Source organism: Lissotriton vulgaris, chromosome 3_1 (genome assembly GCF_964263255.1).
Source record: "Lissotriton vulgaris chromosome 3_1, aLisVul1.2, whole genome shotgun sequence".
In the NCBI taxonomy this organism is placed as follows: Eukaryota; Metazoa; Chordata; class Amphibia; order Caudata; family Salamandridae; genus Lissotriton; species Lissotriton vulgaris.
In genome coordinates this window covers 349,419,949-349,435,262 of record NC_141689.1, presented here as the reverse complement: position 1 = coordinate 349,435,262, position 15,314 = coordinate 349,419,949, and the positions used below count along the sequence as shown (strand labels likewise).

The 15,314-nt window shown below is 45.2% G+C and overlaps 1 protein-coding gene across 1 annotated transcript in view; it reads right to left on the bottom strand.

The window, feature by feature from the left end:
• The window catches only part of OSMR (oncostatin M receptor), a 410,044-nt gene that overhangs the window by 72,735 nt on the left and 321,995 nt on the right, over positions 1–15,314 (bottom strand). Inside the window, exon 14 of the mRNA XM_086960555.1 lies at positions 8,087–8,188. Coding sequence (XP_086816681.1) covers positions 8,087–8,188 — 102 coding nt within the window. The remainder of the gene's footprint in view (positions 1–8,086; positions 8,189–15,314) is intronic.

Below are 15,314 nucleotides of genomic sequence, written 5' to 3'. Positions count from 1 at the left end.
CTGCTATTCCTACGCCTGTATTGTTTACTCCTCCTGTTGCTATTCCTACTTTGGGTTCTTCTCAGTCTGCTTTGACTCCTGTTCTTTTGCCAAATTCTGCTTCTGTTCGACAGAGAATGACCGATACTGTTGTTGATTTCTTTTCTCCTCTTCTTGGTTCATTGGGTATGTCTCCTGTTGCAGAGCGTAAGCAATTGCGTAGTCAATTGCCTGGTTCGGATGAACGGACAGTTTTAGATCACTTGGCACGTAAATGGATTACGTATCCTTCGCACTATGATCTTGAGTGTGTTATGGATGTTTTCCGACAATGGGAAGCACCGAAACAGAGATATGTCTTTGATATGATGTGTTCTTTCCTTCGTGAAGAATGGGAAAATTGTGATTTTGGACAAGTTCCGTCTGAGTTGTTCCGTATACGAGCAGAGTTTGCGAAAGGAACTCTTGTGGGTCTTGATGTTGAGAAAGCAGTTGCGACGTTGTTGTCGTTTAGGAATGAATCTCCTTCTCAGCGATTGTTCGAGCTTGATTCTTCAGTTAGGAGAAAGGCGCGACAATATCCGATGCGAGAGGTTCCTCCAGTTTGGAGGCCGGGTGATGCAGTTGCTAATCCACCTGTTCCGCCACACTTCCAGCGTGTCTGGGTACATGTTCCGTGGAAGCGTGCTGAAGTTTTAGCCCTTAAGCAGACTTTGCCTGATCCACGTAAAAATCCTGCAGGGTATTATAAGGAATTGTCTCAGACTGCGGATTCATGTATTATGAATCTAGCCAATATAGATATGTTGTTTGGGAATGTAGTTCCACAGCCTATATGGGGATTGATTCGTCACACGGATCATGCACAGGAATTAGGTGATACATGGAATAATCTTAGAGCTGCCGATGCTAGACAAGTAGGTGGTGCTAAACCTGAGGATGCGATTGCTGATCTCCCGGGTAGGATTATTAATTATATGAAGACTTTGATGCCTGCTATGCATGTCAATTGTGACAAGTTGTCCGCATGCACGCAGAAGAAAGACGAAAGTGTGTCCGACTTTTTCGCCAGATTTGAAGAGACGTTTATCGACCATAGTGGTCAAGACATGAGTACAGAAGGTGGTCAACGGTTGTTCGTTGACAAGTTTGTTCTTAATTTGCTTCCCGAATTATGTAATAAGTTGAAGGATTCTGAGAGTGCTTGGGCTGTTTCTTCGTCAGCGCAGATTTTGGCTACTGCCCAGTACTATGAGAATAGAAATAAGGATGAGATAGAGAAAGAGGATAGGAAAACTAAGGAATTGAAGACTAAAGTTCTTTTACAGCAAGCTTATCCGCCTCGTAATAATCAGCGCGATTATCAGCAACCTCAGCAATATCAGAGAAACTCGCAAAGGTTCGAGTCTTCTCAACAGCGTTTTTCCGTAGGCCCTAACCAGTGTGCGTATTGCAAAGAAGAAGGTCATTTAAAGAGTAGTTGTCCGGTTCTGTTACAGCGTGTGAATGGTGCTTCTGGTGTGAGAGGTCGAAGTGTTCAGCAAGCTCCTAGAGGTAGAGGACGTGGTGTGTTTCCTCAGAATGCACGTTCTTTGCCTCCGCAGAACTCTATGAATAGCTTTGATCAGCAGAATGGTGCGTCTGTTAGGTGGGCTCAGTACTATGCGGACGATTATTACGTCGAAGGTGAGAATATGGACGGTAATGATTGCTAGGACAGCCATAGACAAAGAGAGGGAGTTGTTTCAGTTCCAGTAGATCAGAGTGGACCTTATGTTGAAGTGATTACATCAGGTGTGTCAGAACCTTTTCTGTTGGATACTGGTGCTGCGAAGAGTTCTATTATGCACTCTAAACTCCCTGGCGCACCTTTGTCTGGCTTAACGAATGTTTCAGTAGGTTTTTCTGGCGCCCCGGTTACGAACTGTATTTGCTGTATTTTTATGAACTGTATTTGGTTGTAATCTCTGTAGCCCTGCAAATGCATCCACATCCATATTCAGGAAAGAAGTAAAAATTCTTCATTCCAACAAATTCCTCTCACACTGAGGTCATGCCTCCCTTTCCTCGTGAAAAACTTTTTCCTATCTATGAGACATTGCTTCTTATCATGCCTTTGCCCATACCCCGAGTTATGTGCTGTTTCCTGTTTTCACCAGCCATCTTCACGCAGTTCTGACCCATACCTGACTTTGTCTATGCCAATACTTATTGTTGACTATGTGCTCCTAACTCTCTTCGGATCTTTTGCATATGTACATTTCGCCTCAATGACTTTGTTCTGTATTATACCTTCCTTTATTATGGTTGTAAAGTGCTCTGTCACCAGACAGTGCTGTGCTCCCGCTATATAAAACACTAAATACATAAATTGAAAGCTTTGTTGGGGTTAGCTTGTACTCCATGAATAAATGAATGAAAATATTTCTACAACTCACAGCTAATCCAAAGAGTGTCCTGGTTCTTTTAGGCATCCAGAAAAGCACTACACTGCGAGTATGCCCACCCCAATCATTACCAGACTAAATAAAAAAGATTTCAGTTCCTTTTTGAGCCTCCTCAGAGATAAATCTCAAATACACAGGCAGTTAGTTCCACAAACCTGTTGCTTTAACTGTAAAGAAGGAGCCTCTCCTCTAGTTTGGTAAAAAGGGGAACCCCAATCTGACTCGCAGAACGCAAAAGCCTTACTGGGCTGTATGCCATCATGCGTTCATTCAAGTATATAGGTCCTCTGTTGTGGATGGCTTGGTGTGTAAGCATTAGAGCTTTATAGTTGATATGTTGTCAGACTGGCAGCCAATGACGTTTACCCCAAAATAATGACACAGCGATACATTTTGGAATCACAAAAAGTAAATGAACTGCCATATTCTGCATAACCTGTTGCTCCTGAATTAGGTTGGCCAAGGTACAAGACACTGGCATAATTCAGCCTAGATAAAATCAGAGACCTGACTAATGTAAATTGGGCCTCGTGGGAAGGGCCTCGTGGGAAAGCGGGTGGAGAAACTTCTTCAAAATACGCTGACTCCAAAAACAAGCTTTCACTACTGCTGATACCTGTGCCCCAAATTAAACTGCACATCAAACATCACACCCAGATTCCTTGCCACAGCTGTTGGCGCGGGCGGAGAGGCAACACTGTCAGGCCAGGCCCCAACTCATCCTGGAAGGGGATCCCGCAGAAACAGTAAGACCTCCATCTTATCGGGGTTGTACTGCAATCTACTAGTCTTCAGCCAGTGATGCAAGGCCACCATTTAACTAGCAAATGCAACCCTTGCCGTATCCCCATCAAACAGGAACAGGAGTTGAGTATCATCTGCATATGAGATGATTTTGATGTTACAGGATTCCACCAAATATGATATGCCAAAGGGGACATGTAAATGTGGAAGAGAGTGGGACTAAGGGAGGAGCCTTGCGGCACCACCCAAATCAACAATTTTCCTCCTGAGGCATATGGCTTCATCCAAACCACCTGCTCGTGTACTTCCAGGAAGGAGTCCAGCCAGCTCAGTGCAGACCCTGTTCCCTCCAAATGCTCTAACCTGTACAGCAAGTTGTTATGATCCACTGTATCAAATGCTGCTGACGGGTCCAAGAGCACCAGAGCCAAATTGAGGCCTGAATCCAAACTAAACTTAATGGATATTGAAACCTCTAACAATGTGAACTTCCCTTAGCCGAGATGTAAGGATGGCGGGGGATAGGGTGTCGAACGCGGCCGTGAGGTCTAAAAGGACCAGAACCGTGGTTTGGCCAGAGTCCACCTTGCGTCGGATGTTGTCGATCACATAAGTAAGGGCGGACTCTGTGCTGTGGTGTTTCCTAAAGCCATGTTGTGTGTTATCCAGGAATTACGAGGAGTCTCTTAAACTCCTTCTTGACCGAAAGGGAACAGAGAGTTATGCTTGGGAACCACCTCTCCCCTGCCAAGTCACTGCAGTGTGGGGTGCCACAAGGGTCGGCCCTGAGTCCGACCCTGTTTAACATCTATTGCCCAGATGCATCAACCATTTTTGGAATCGCAAACGGTGCGATTTCTCAAAATCGGCCGTTTGCGACTCCAAAAATGCTTTATGATATGCATCATTAGTTAGTGTACAAATTCGCTAATTTTGAGAATTTCTAAAATGCGATTGCATTTAAGGAATCGCAATTTTGCGATTCCTTAAATGCAATGCATCATTGTTTAAAAATTTGCGAATTTCAAAATAGCAAATGCAAATTACCACGAGTTTGAACCTCGTGGTAATTTGCAAAAATGTTTAATAATGCACAAAAATGCATTTTTTAAACTGTTAAGTTACAGACACACATGTCCTTAGGACATGTGTGTATGTAACTTATAGCTAAAAGTGCATTTCATGGGTGCAGGGGGGGGGGTCATTTGGACCCCCCTCTCCACCCTTGAAATGCTTTGATGAATTGCGATTTGGAAATTGCGAATTCGCAATTCCCATTCATTCCTATGGGCATTTCAGCCCATAGGAATGAATGGGAATTGCGAATTCGCAATTTCCAAACCGCATTTTTTTTGCGATTCGGTAAAAATTGCGATTTTTACCGAATTGCAAAAAAAATGCGAAAATAATGATGCATACCATTTTGCGAATCCTAATTTGCGATTCTGTAATTTTCGCAAATTAGGATTCGCAAAAAAGAAGTTTGATGCATCTGGGCATATGTGGCCCCCCTTGCTAGACTGGTTAAATCTCAGGGGATGGAGGTGGTATCCTACGCAGATGATACTTAGATCATGGTATCATTAGCTCACACCTCTGTTAGTACAGCTGCCGCCAGTTTCAGGGTTTGCATGCAGTATGTGGCAGACTGGATGACCATAAATTCCCTCAAACTCAACGGCGAAAAAACGGAGGTGTTGATCTTTGGGAAGGATCAAAATCTGTGGTCGAGTGAATGGTGGCCTTCTTCTCTTGGCATCTGCCCCACTCCTTCCCCCTCCGCCAGAAATCTGGGAGTATTATTTGACACCTCGCTCTCTATGTCCCTGCAAGTCAACAGGACTGTGGCCACCTGCTGGGGTGTGATCAGGACACTCAATAAAATCCGCGGATACCTATCCCCTCAGGCCCGCAAACAGGTTGCAGTAGCCCTGGTTGGCTCAAGGCTAGACTACTGCAACTCCCTGTATATGGAAGTCAATAAAGGCCTGATACATCGTCTGCAGATTCTCCAGAACGCTGCAGCACGCTTTGTCTTGGATCTTCCGAAAGCATCCTCTGCCACCTTAGCCAGGAAGGAGCTTCACTGGCTCCCGGTGCAGCACAGAATTGCCTTTAAAATTCTGTGTCTGACCCACAGAGCATTGAAGGATGGCCCTGCCAGTGCTATCGGATCTCTTCTTATGCGCTACGTCCCCACAAGAAATCTCCGATCTGCGGGACTCTGTCAACTGGTTGTTCCTCGTTTCAAACTGACCAAATGGGGCGCCAGAGCTTTCTCCGTGGTGGCTCCGCAGCTGTGGAACTCCATTCCCACAGAAATAAAAACGCTCCCGACCATCGAGTCTTTCAAAAAGGCTCTTAAAACTTACTTTTTTAAGAGGGCTTACCCATGAGTAAATAGGACTACGTAAGTTTTCCAGCTTCTGCATTTGACTTAGGCGCCTTGACGCCCATTGGGCTAAGTTTGCGCATCTATAAGATCTGCTTCATTTCATTTCATTTCATTTCTGTGATGGGCTCTAAACCCTGATTGAGAGGGGTGAAGTAGGCTATTCTCTGTCAGAAAGGTGGTGAGTTGCTGTTTTTCAAACTTCTTCAGCACTTTAGAAGCAACTGGAAGTAATGAGACTGGCCTAAATGTAACTAAGGATTCATGATCTGCATTCGCCTTTTTTTTTAATTAAGGTATCACATTGGCTCTTTTCCAGTCGTCTGGTAATACCCCTGAAGGAAGAGAAATCGTAAATAGTTCCTGATACAATGGAGCAATATTATCTGGATAGACTTCAAAATGTTAGGCGGAATGGGATCTTTTGGGGACCCAGACCTACAATTCACAAAAGAGGCAATCACATCCTCCACAGATGCCGCTGAAAAACGTTACCATGTCAGATGGGAACTTAAACCCACCAGGTGTCTTAATTCTGACTCTCCCAGAGCTTTAATTACCTCTGACAGATTAGACTGAATTTTGAGGACTTTCTCCTCAAAAAAGTCACTCAGTCAGGAGCATAAGGACTGACTAGGCTCCAACAGGGAGATGTAAATGTTGTATCTATGAAGTTGGTCACGATTTAAAAAATCTCCTTCACATAATACTCAGCTTCCCTAATGCATTATGTATAAAAGAAGCTTCAAATCCTCTTAAGGTTTCTACGATGAGATTTCAAGGCCATTCTATAGTGCGCTTTATCAGCATCCTGGTACGAACGCCGCAAAACTATTTCTAATTTCTTACATGCTTCTCTTTCAATAGCTAATTCCTGCGAGAACCAGCATGCTGAACGGATCGAGTAGCCTTTCTTACGGCCGTAATGTGGGCAACATGAGGAGCAGCCCTCCTAAGCGTTGAATTAAACGCAATGCCCCTTCATTGGCAGAACTATTGATAACTGGTATCGAGTCTAGCAGGGTACTGCTTAACTCATCCAAGGGCACCCTATTCTAGTCCCTGTTCTCATTCTGTGGCGAGGAAGGTCAGGGTTCCTTTAAGTAGTCAAACTGACACACAAAAGGCAGGAGGAAATGATCTGATCATAACACTGGCAGGAGAGATTCAGGTTTTAACTTTACATTTGAAAAATATGCCATCTATAGCATGGCCATCTGTATGGGGAGGTCTCATAAAGGCACTTAACTAAATTAAAGGTGGCTAAAGTCTCCATTAATCGCATCGGAAAAGGCTCCATTCAGGGCCACTGCAACTATGGAGGACCACATTATATGGCAGGGTTGACTAAAATAGACACCAATAAAATACATATTATGCAGAGTAATGCATCATATTCTGTAGGAGCATTATTTCACTATTGTGCCATTTTAACATACATAAATATCGTCTGGATAAAGTTTCACTTTGTTGTAATACTAGATTCACACAAGAATGCAGCAATCAGCTACAAAAAAAATAATAATTAGTTAACATTTGGAAAATGTCTGTGACTATGCAAAAACGAGTTTTTTAGTAACCTTTGATCCATTTTAGGTACAAACACATTTTTGGGACGAAACCTTCAGATTATTCAACAGAGGATGGATTATGTGGCAAGTATAGTTAATTCATTATCATGCAGAAAACTCAGCAGTCGCAGAATCACATAATTCCTGTATCCTGGCTACATGGCATGGTCTTCTACAAGCACTGCTTTCTTCAGCCTGGGTGATAAAACACATTGGGGGATATGTACAAGAAAATGTTGGACAGCGGTGTAGAACAAAATTTGGCAATTCCACGCTTTGACATTTTCTAAACTCAGGGATGCGCCATATCTATAAAAATACAGCGCACCCCTGAATTTTCCCTAGAGCTTAAAAAGCTGCCTAGCACCAGCGCAAGGCACCCTTGCGCCATGTTGCAAGAGTGCCTGCGATGCAAGGGCAATTGTTTATGTGGATGAAGGGACACCTTCCTGGACATAAACAATCTTTAAATGTGATTTGCTGTTTCTGTGTTTCCTGCACAATGCAGCGCACATAGAAAGAGCAAAATACAAGGAGAAATTAATAATTTCTCTTCTTATTGCCATCCTAAGACCAGGTTTTGTCTGGCCTTAGTTTTTGGGGCAACCCCAGCCTTATAAATATGGGGCAACGTCTAAAAGCAATGGGTGTTGCGGTGGAATACCCACTGCAACTCCCATTGCCCACCCATTTGCTGCAGTGGATTGCTGTGGAAAGGGGCATTTTACAAGGTGACGTTAAGCGACGTTGGGTAGCTTAACACCACCGTATAAATATGGGGTATGCAGCAATGCATCAGAGCGTAAGAAAAAGTGACGCTACAGATGCGTTAGAGGCTAGTAAATATACTCCATTCTTATTCTGCCATGCTTCTCTGAATGCTGTTAATAGCGACCCTCGAAAGCCCAAATAACAATTCTGTGAATTACAGAAATAAATGTATCTCAACTTACCGAGTTCTTTAGAATAGCCAGTCTTTTTCTCCATTAAACGTTCTCCATCCGCATAAGAAGCATACACTCTAAATTTGTATTGTATGCCAGGGTGGAAATGATCTGTAACATTAGGAACAGATTGATAAAGAATAATCAATAGCTTTTTATTTTTTTGCATAATAATCAAATATATATCCTCTCACAGAGGCGCACACCAACCATCAAAATGTTACCTTAAAGAAGCTATCTAGTATAGAGGGAAAAAAACACATTTCTCTTTGGCCTGTACGAAACCTCTAACAGTCCCCAACAATGGGCGTTCTAGAATGTTTGTTCGACGATGGGGTTTTGAAAATTATTGTGATATCGTACGGCAGATGGCACTTTTACATTTATCACATCCACATACACACACAGCATCACTCAAAAAAACACACTAGACGAAAGCTGCTTCGAAACATAACACAAAACAAATCTCATGTCAATATCCTTTGGCACACCCACCCATACACATACTGCTCCCTACAAATCCATCATAGGATTTTGCTAGCCACTTGATAATATAATCTATCATTGAAAAATGTTCTAGTGTTGTACAAACTCGCTGACCGCTATTCACCAGAAACTTCTAAACCATATAGCACACAGCCAAATACATTGTCAACAGACTGCTTTGACTCTGCGAAATGAACATTCCTGAACATTAAAGGTCACCCAGATTACGAAGCGCTAAGTGACTACTCAAGTGGTCGCAAAAAGTATTCAGTAATATGTTTATTTTAGGTAATGACTGGGCTATTGGGCAACAGTTATAGAGTTGGGGATCCTTTGCCACTCAGTGATGGCCGCCACTAACAAAGAGTGGTGAGGCGGTGATGGAGGTAACGCAGGTGAAGGCAACGCGGTAGGGGTCACGCAGGGGGGGTGTTGTAGGAAGCTGGGTTTCTGTTGCAAACCCCCCCCACTTTTTGCCAGATTTCTGATGCACTTTGACTTGATTTGCCCTGGGTCCCTGCCAATCAGATTCCCAGGGTCTGTGTTCGTTCCCAAAACTGTACCTTTTTTACCCCCAATTGGCACCTCCAAGCCACATGTAAGTTGCTTGTAAAAGGTACCATGGGTACCAAGGGCACTATGACCAGGGAAGACCTCTAAGGGCTGCAGCACATATTGTGCCAATATTAGAGGTCCTGTACCACACACTCACTGCCATTGCAGGCTGTGTGTTTTGGTGAAAAGTGAAAGAGTTGACATGGCACACATACCTGTGTACTTCAGCACAAAGATGGTCGGTGCACACAATTATTTTGAGTTGGGCTGGATATTGTTGGTGTATATTTTAAATACAATTTCTTTTATTATAGTAACCCCTGAGGAAGGGCGATAGGATGCCCCTGAGGAAGGGCGATAGGATGCCTGAAATGCATTGGGTCATGTTAATCACATCGCGTTACTAGGCGCGGTGAATCCCCATATGTTGGAGGGAAAAGTCTGGATCGGCAGATGTTGAACTACTTTTTGGAATACGAATGGACAAAAATTGATTATGGATTGAATTGGAACTTAAAGAATTAAATGACAAAAAGATTTGACATTGATTAGTTGGTGAATGTTCACTCTCGCTGTGTATCCTGCTTTAGGAGACCTGATGAGTCTCCCATTTCTATTTAGTTTAACACATACCTGTGTGCCATGCCTGCAGCCCACTGCCTATGGTATAGGTAAAGCACCATATTGCTTTACTGAATTCTGTGAAGTTTGGTTTCAAACTTCTCAGCATAATAAACCCACACTTATACCAGTGTGGGATGTATTATACAATGCACTCAGAGGGCGTCTTCGAGATGCCCCCTGAAAAACGACCAGTCTCTGGTGGGTTCCCTGACTGGTACACACTAGACTGCCACCAGACATGTTTCTGGACCTCTGGGGTGGGAGCCTTCGACCCTGAGCCCAGAAACGAAGCCTTTCCTGTGTGGAGGTGGTCACACCTCCCCAGGTCAGGAAGAGCCATTTTGTGGCAGGGGGGCGTCAAAGGCCTTGCTGCCTTTGTAACGCGACCCCAGCCTTTCCTGCTGTCAGGAGCAGGTCCCTTTCCTGCTGTCAGGAGCATGCCCCCTTCCTGCTATCAGGAGCAGGCCCCTTTCCTGTCTCCCATTCTTTTCGGTCGAAAGACAGGCTGTAAAAATTAGAACAGCCCAGAAGGTGTGCTCACCTCTGCCAATCCCACCCCTCAGGTGGGGGAGGCGAGGTGAAGCCCACTCTTAAGTGCCTGTCATCTTGCAGATGACAGGCACTCTCCGATCAGTGTGAGGGATTGTGCTCACTCCGCCACGTGGGGTGAGCACACCAAAGGTGTAGTCACCCAAAGGTCAGTAGCCCATTGGCTACTGACCTCAAGACCCCAAAAACGCCCCCTAAAACATTATTTATGGGAGAGCCCTGAACCACGAAGGTAGATTCCCACAACCTATGAAGAAGGACAAAAGAAGACGCCCAACAGCGGAGACTGCAGAGAACAACTGTCTGGCTGAAGACAAAGGAACCTAATGCCTGGAACCACCACTGCACCTGTCGCCTACAGCCGGAGCTTGAGTGGCACACTGGTCCCAGCAAGGTCCCCCAGTGTTCCAGAATCAGAGTCCACCATGGGTGGACCGCTCCAGGACTCCCCGACGTTGCCTGCAGCCTCTGCACGCAGACCCCTCCAACTGCGAGTGGCCCAGTAAGGTGAAATCCAACCTCAAAAGGCACCCCTGAATGCAGCCGCCCTACACCCTGGAAAAGAGAACCTGAGGTGCACCTAAATCCCAGAGCCCTCCAACTTACCTGCCCAGCTGTTGGTTCCTCCTGGAAGATTTCCTGGACCAAGCCTGCAGCCAAAATCCAAAACCGGCAATTCCCATTGAAAACAGGGCACCCGATTCCAAAACAGCACCCTGCACCCGTCCGCCCCTGTGCCTCTGTGGGTGCACTTTGGGTGCTAACTTGAACCCCCTTTTCCCTGAGTTTAAGTCCAGGAGTTTTGCTCCCACAACCTTGTGGCCTGCTCGTGAGCAGCCAGCAACCGGAGGTGTCCTATCCCCCATTGGATAACATTGGGCCGCAGCACTTTACACCCAGCCGCCCTGGTGCCGCTTGGAGTGCATCCTTGACCCTGGCGGAACACTGGTTCTAACCCTAGAATACCAACTCCAAAACCTACGTACTTACTGTTAAACCAATAACACTGTTTTCTCCCATAGGACTGCATTGACAGCTTTTCTGTAAAAAATATTTTAAGTGTGGAGTTGGTTTGTATGAAGACCTAAGAAACTGCAAATGTACGAAAATGTATTTACTTGCCTTTTCTCTAGGAAATGTCACAGTGCGATATTTAGGCTTATCACACTGAGTAGACAAAGTAACTTAAAAATGTACTTGAAAAGTAATCTGAAAAGTAATTCAACTGTTTTATAAACAAATGACTTACCTGTAAACCAATCCAACTGCATTCAAATTGTATTTCACTGCAACATTCTAGCAAAGTATTTCATACTTACCTCTACCAGGCATGGTTTATTCTAGAAAATATAATCTAACTAAATAATATGTGTATACCAACAAATTGGTCTGAGTTCAGTCTTTGAGTGTGTGACATAGTTTCTTGCCTGAGTGTGTACAGTAAATGCTTAACAGCACCCTCTGATAAAGCCTTACTGCTCGCCCACACTACCACAAATAGAGAGTAAGGCATTATTTACTTTTACCCCTGCCTACCTTTGGGGTTCCACTTGACTGTGCACACTGTACCTTATTTTGGTATAGTATTTACAGAGCCAGCTTCCTACAGGTGTTAGTAATAATATATATATTTTTTTAAAACAGAACTTACCTGAAGCCTCCGGCCTCCCCCCACGGCGCACCTCCTCTACTCTTCCTGGTCCCAGCAGCCCCTGGGACAGACTTCCATCCAATCCCTGTGCTGCAAAGCAGAGCGTGGATTGGCCTGAGTGGGCTGGAAAAACACTCCGCTCAGACCAGGGAGTCAGTGGGGTTTCCCCAGCCCGGTTGTTCAATGCAGCCGGGCTGGAGAAATCTAACTGCGCATGTTTGCTTTGGCCGGCCCGAGACGGCCAGCCAAACACATATGCGCACTTAGGGAGTGCACATAACACTCCTCTTCCCACTCCCATGCCTTGGCCCTGCCCCTCCTTACAGCGCTGGCTCAGATCCTGCAAATAAAAAATGAAACCATGCTAGAAAATTATTTTATTTTACATTTGCTGGCTTTGAGCCAGGCAGTGAGGCGGCACTCCTCCGCCATTGTGGAGGAGCCGCCACTGTAATGCCACCGGTGTTCGGGGGTCTGTCTTACTATGTATTTGAAAACTGGGCCACGTAAACCCCAACTCTGAGTAGTGAGAATTAGCAGTCTAAGGCTTCTGAGAGGGGAACGGATTCAGAACTCAAACAATTAATTAACAGACACAATATCATTACCCAGCCCAGTGCCAGGCTTTAGTAAAAGAAAGTATTTTAATATCTCCACAAAAGGAAATACTACACAATTAGAAGGGGGTTAGCTTCCAGGGTAGTCAATCTCACCTACAGGCTCTTAGTAAAGCACCACACTCTCTATAGTGCCCTCTCTCATTCTAGGGTGCCCCCCTCCCAATATTTATGTGGAGTTCTCAGGGACATAGCCATTGTCAAAGATTAGGCACAGCTGCAAGTTTACTAAGCAATAATCACATTGACAATTCATAGGTAAGATCAAATACTCATTGAGCCATATATTTCACACTGGCAAAAGGTGAACCTACAAATGGCGGGATTATCCTTCTGCGTTCAACATACAGTCTCGTAGTCTTTTGAGCTCAACCATGTGTAACCTGCTCCGGTAACACGCTAATGTTGCAGTGCTGGATGGCGTGCTAGTCAAGCTCATCACTTGAGCTACAGAGGCGAGCAGGATGTCAGCCCTGATCGGTGAGTGCTTGTCAGCCCTGATCGGCGAGTGCTTGTCAGCCCTGATCTTCTGTCTGAGAGATAGGTCTTTCACTTCGATGGTGATGACAGCTCTTTGTAGTAAATGCTGTGCATCAGTCAGCAGCAGAGAACCAGTCCTCCAGGCATGCTGCGGAAGTGCTAATGACTTATTGTTATTCTGGTTTTAATTTCTTCATCCCCTTCCCATGATCCCGCATGATTCAATTCAGCACTGGCTTCAATCCTGGGCACTGGGGACATAGCTGGGCTTCTCCTCCTCCTCAACGACCTCTCCTTCTGCAAGGCCAGGTTATGTCTGTAAGATACCACCTCTCTGTACAGTGTACTAAACTAAAGTACTCTAGGTAGAGTGCAAAAAATCTCCAGAGGAAGATAGAGGCAACAAGTAGCTAATACTAACTCTCTTTGTGTGGTAGCTCTCTTTGTGGTAACTCTCTTTGGCTAGCAGTTAGGCTTATCAAATGACAGTGTTAAGCATTTGCTGTACTAACAGAGGCAATAAATTTGACACACACTCAAGAGTAAAGCCGAGACCAATTTTGTATTAAAATATCAAGATTCTTTATATCTATTGGCAAAGCAAGACTTCAAGTTGGAAATATACTTTATACAGTTTCAATACTTAAATACATACTTCATAGACCTAATTATAGAGGGAAATGCAGTGCTGTTCAAAGTATGCAGTACTTTCAGTATCTGGGCACTCGGCAGTCGATACTATCAAATATTTACAACCAAGGTCATCAGAGAAAGCAATAGTAGCGTATAACTTGAATGGAGTTCAGTAGACCGCCAACAGAGATACCATTATGTTCACCGGAGCAGGTCACTGTAGATCAATAGATGAATAACACCACCAACCCAGCGATCAAGGTGCTGGATAGCTTCTGTAGGTTTGGATAATGGAGGACTGCCGACTCAGATACTCTTGCTGTCACTGGAACGAGGAGTTTCAAAGATCACCCTGCAGCCCGCAGGCCACAGGTGTGATGCAAAGCAGACCACCTCGGAGCAAGCAGATGGTGGAGGCAACGTTACTGAGGAATGCCATCGAAATCACTGGTAAGAGGGTATGGGATCTCAGAAACAGAGCTGTTTCGATCATCAACCGTTATGCTGAGAGGATCTCTCGAGGTGATGAAGTTGTGCAGGGGTCGATTCCACCAGACTGGTGAACCAACAGGCCTAGGAAGCTGCAAAGCTTCTTTTCCAGTGGTAGGTCGTGCCGGCGGAGTGTGCCGGTCCTCAAACACAGCGGTTTCTTTACCGGCGATGCCAGGGACTAGAGCCTCTAGCCCAAAGGAAGGTTGTTGGTAATTTATGCAGTCTGCGGGAGCTCCAGAGCTTCTTGGAGGCCTTGCAGGTTTTAGGAAGGACAGCAGGTCCCAATTGTCAGATTTAAACTCCTCACTCTAGCGTTTAAAGCCCTTCATGCGATTGGTCCCAATTATCTTAGGAAGCGTATTGCTTTCTATGTGCCACGGAGGACGCTGCGGTCAGCGGACTTGGCCAAAATGGAGGTGCCTGCGGTCAAACGTGCCCGGATGGGAGGCCGATCCTTCCAACACGTGACAGCTTGTTTGTGGAACGAGCTCCCACTTTCTCTCCGGAAAGCGAACAACCTTCTGGCTTTTAGGAAGGAGTTGAAGACTCTGCTCTTCACTAAGCAACCTTCGCGACTGTAGTGTGTATGCCTCTGGTTTCTTGTCTCTTTGGGCCTCTTTGCTAAAGCGCCGGGACACCCTTTTGGGGTAGCCGTGCGCTCAAAAAGTACGGCTTAACATTAACATTAACAACAATTGTCATATCTGGTTGCAGTTGGCAGGGTTTGCACCGGTTCTTTGTGCAGCAGGGCTCAGTTTGTGGTCCGTCAATGGCCTTACTTCGTGGACTTGTTTAGGTCACTTGAATCTGAAGTCAAGTTCTCTGGGAGGCACCTAAATACTGAAGTTAGGGGTGTGTTTAGGGGAGGCCAGGAAGTAGCTAATGGGCTGCTATCCAGTAGTGTGCCTACACCCTCTTTATGATCACTCCATGTGGGGAGTGGGCATACCCATATTCCTAATAGGCTACTATCCACATCCTTAAGATGGTGGATAATGAAACGTGGGGTCTGCCCCACCTGAGGGGTGGTACAGGGTGAAGGTAGACCCACCTCCTACTTTAACTAATTTTCCCACCAGCCCTCCCGCCAAAAGTGGAGCAGGGCTAAAGGGGTAACCATCTGCTTCTAACAGCAGAGGGATGGGGGCAG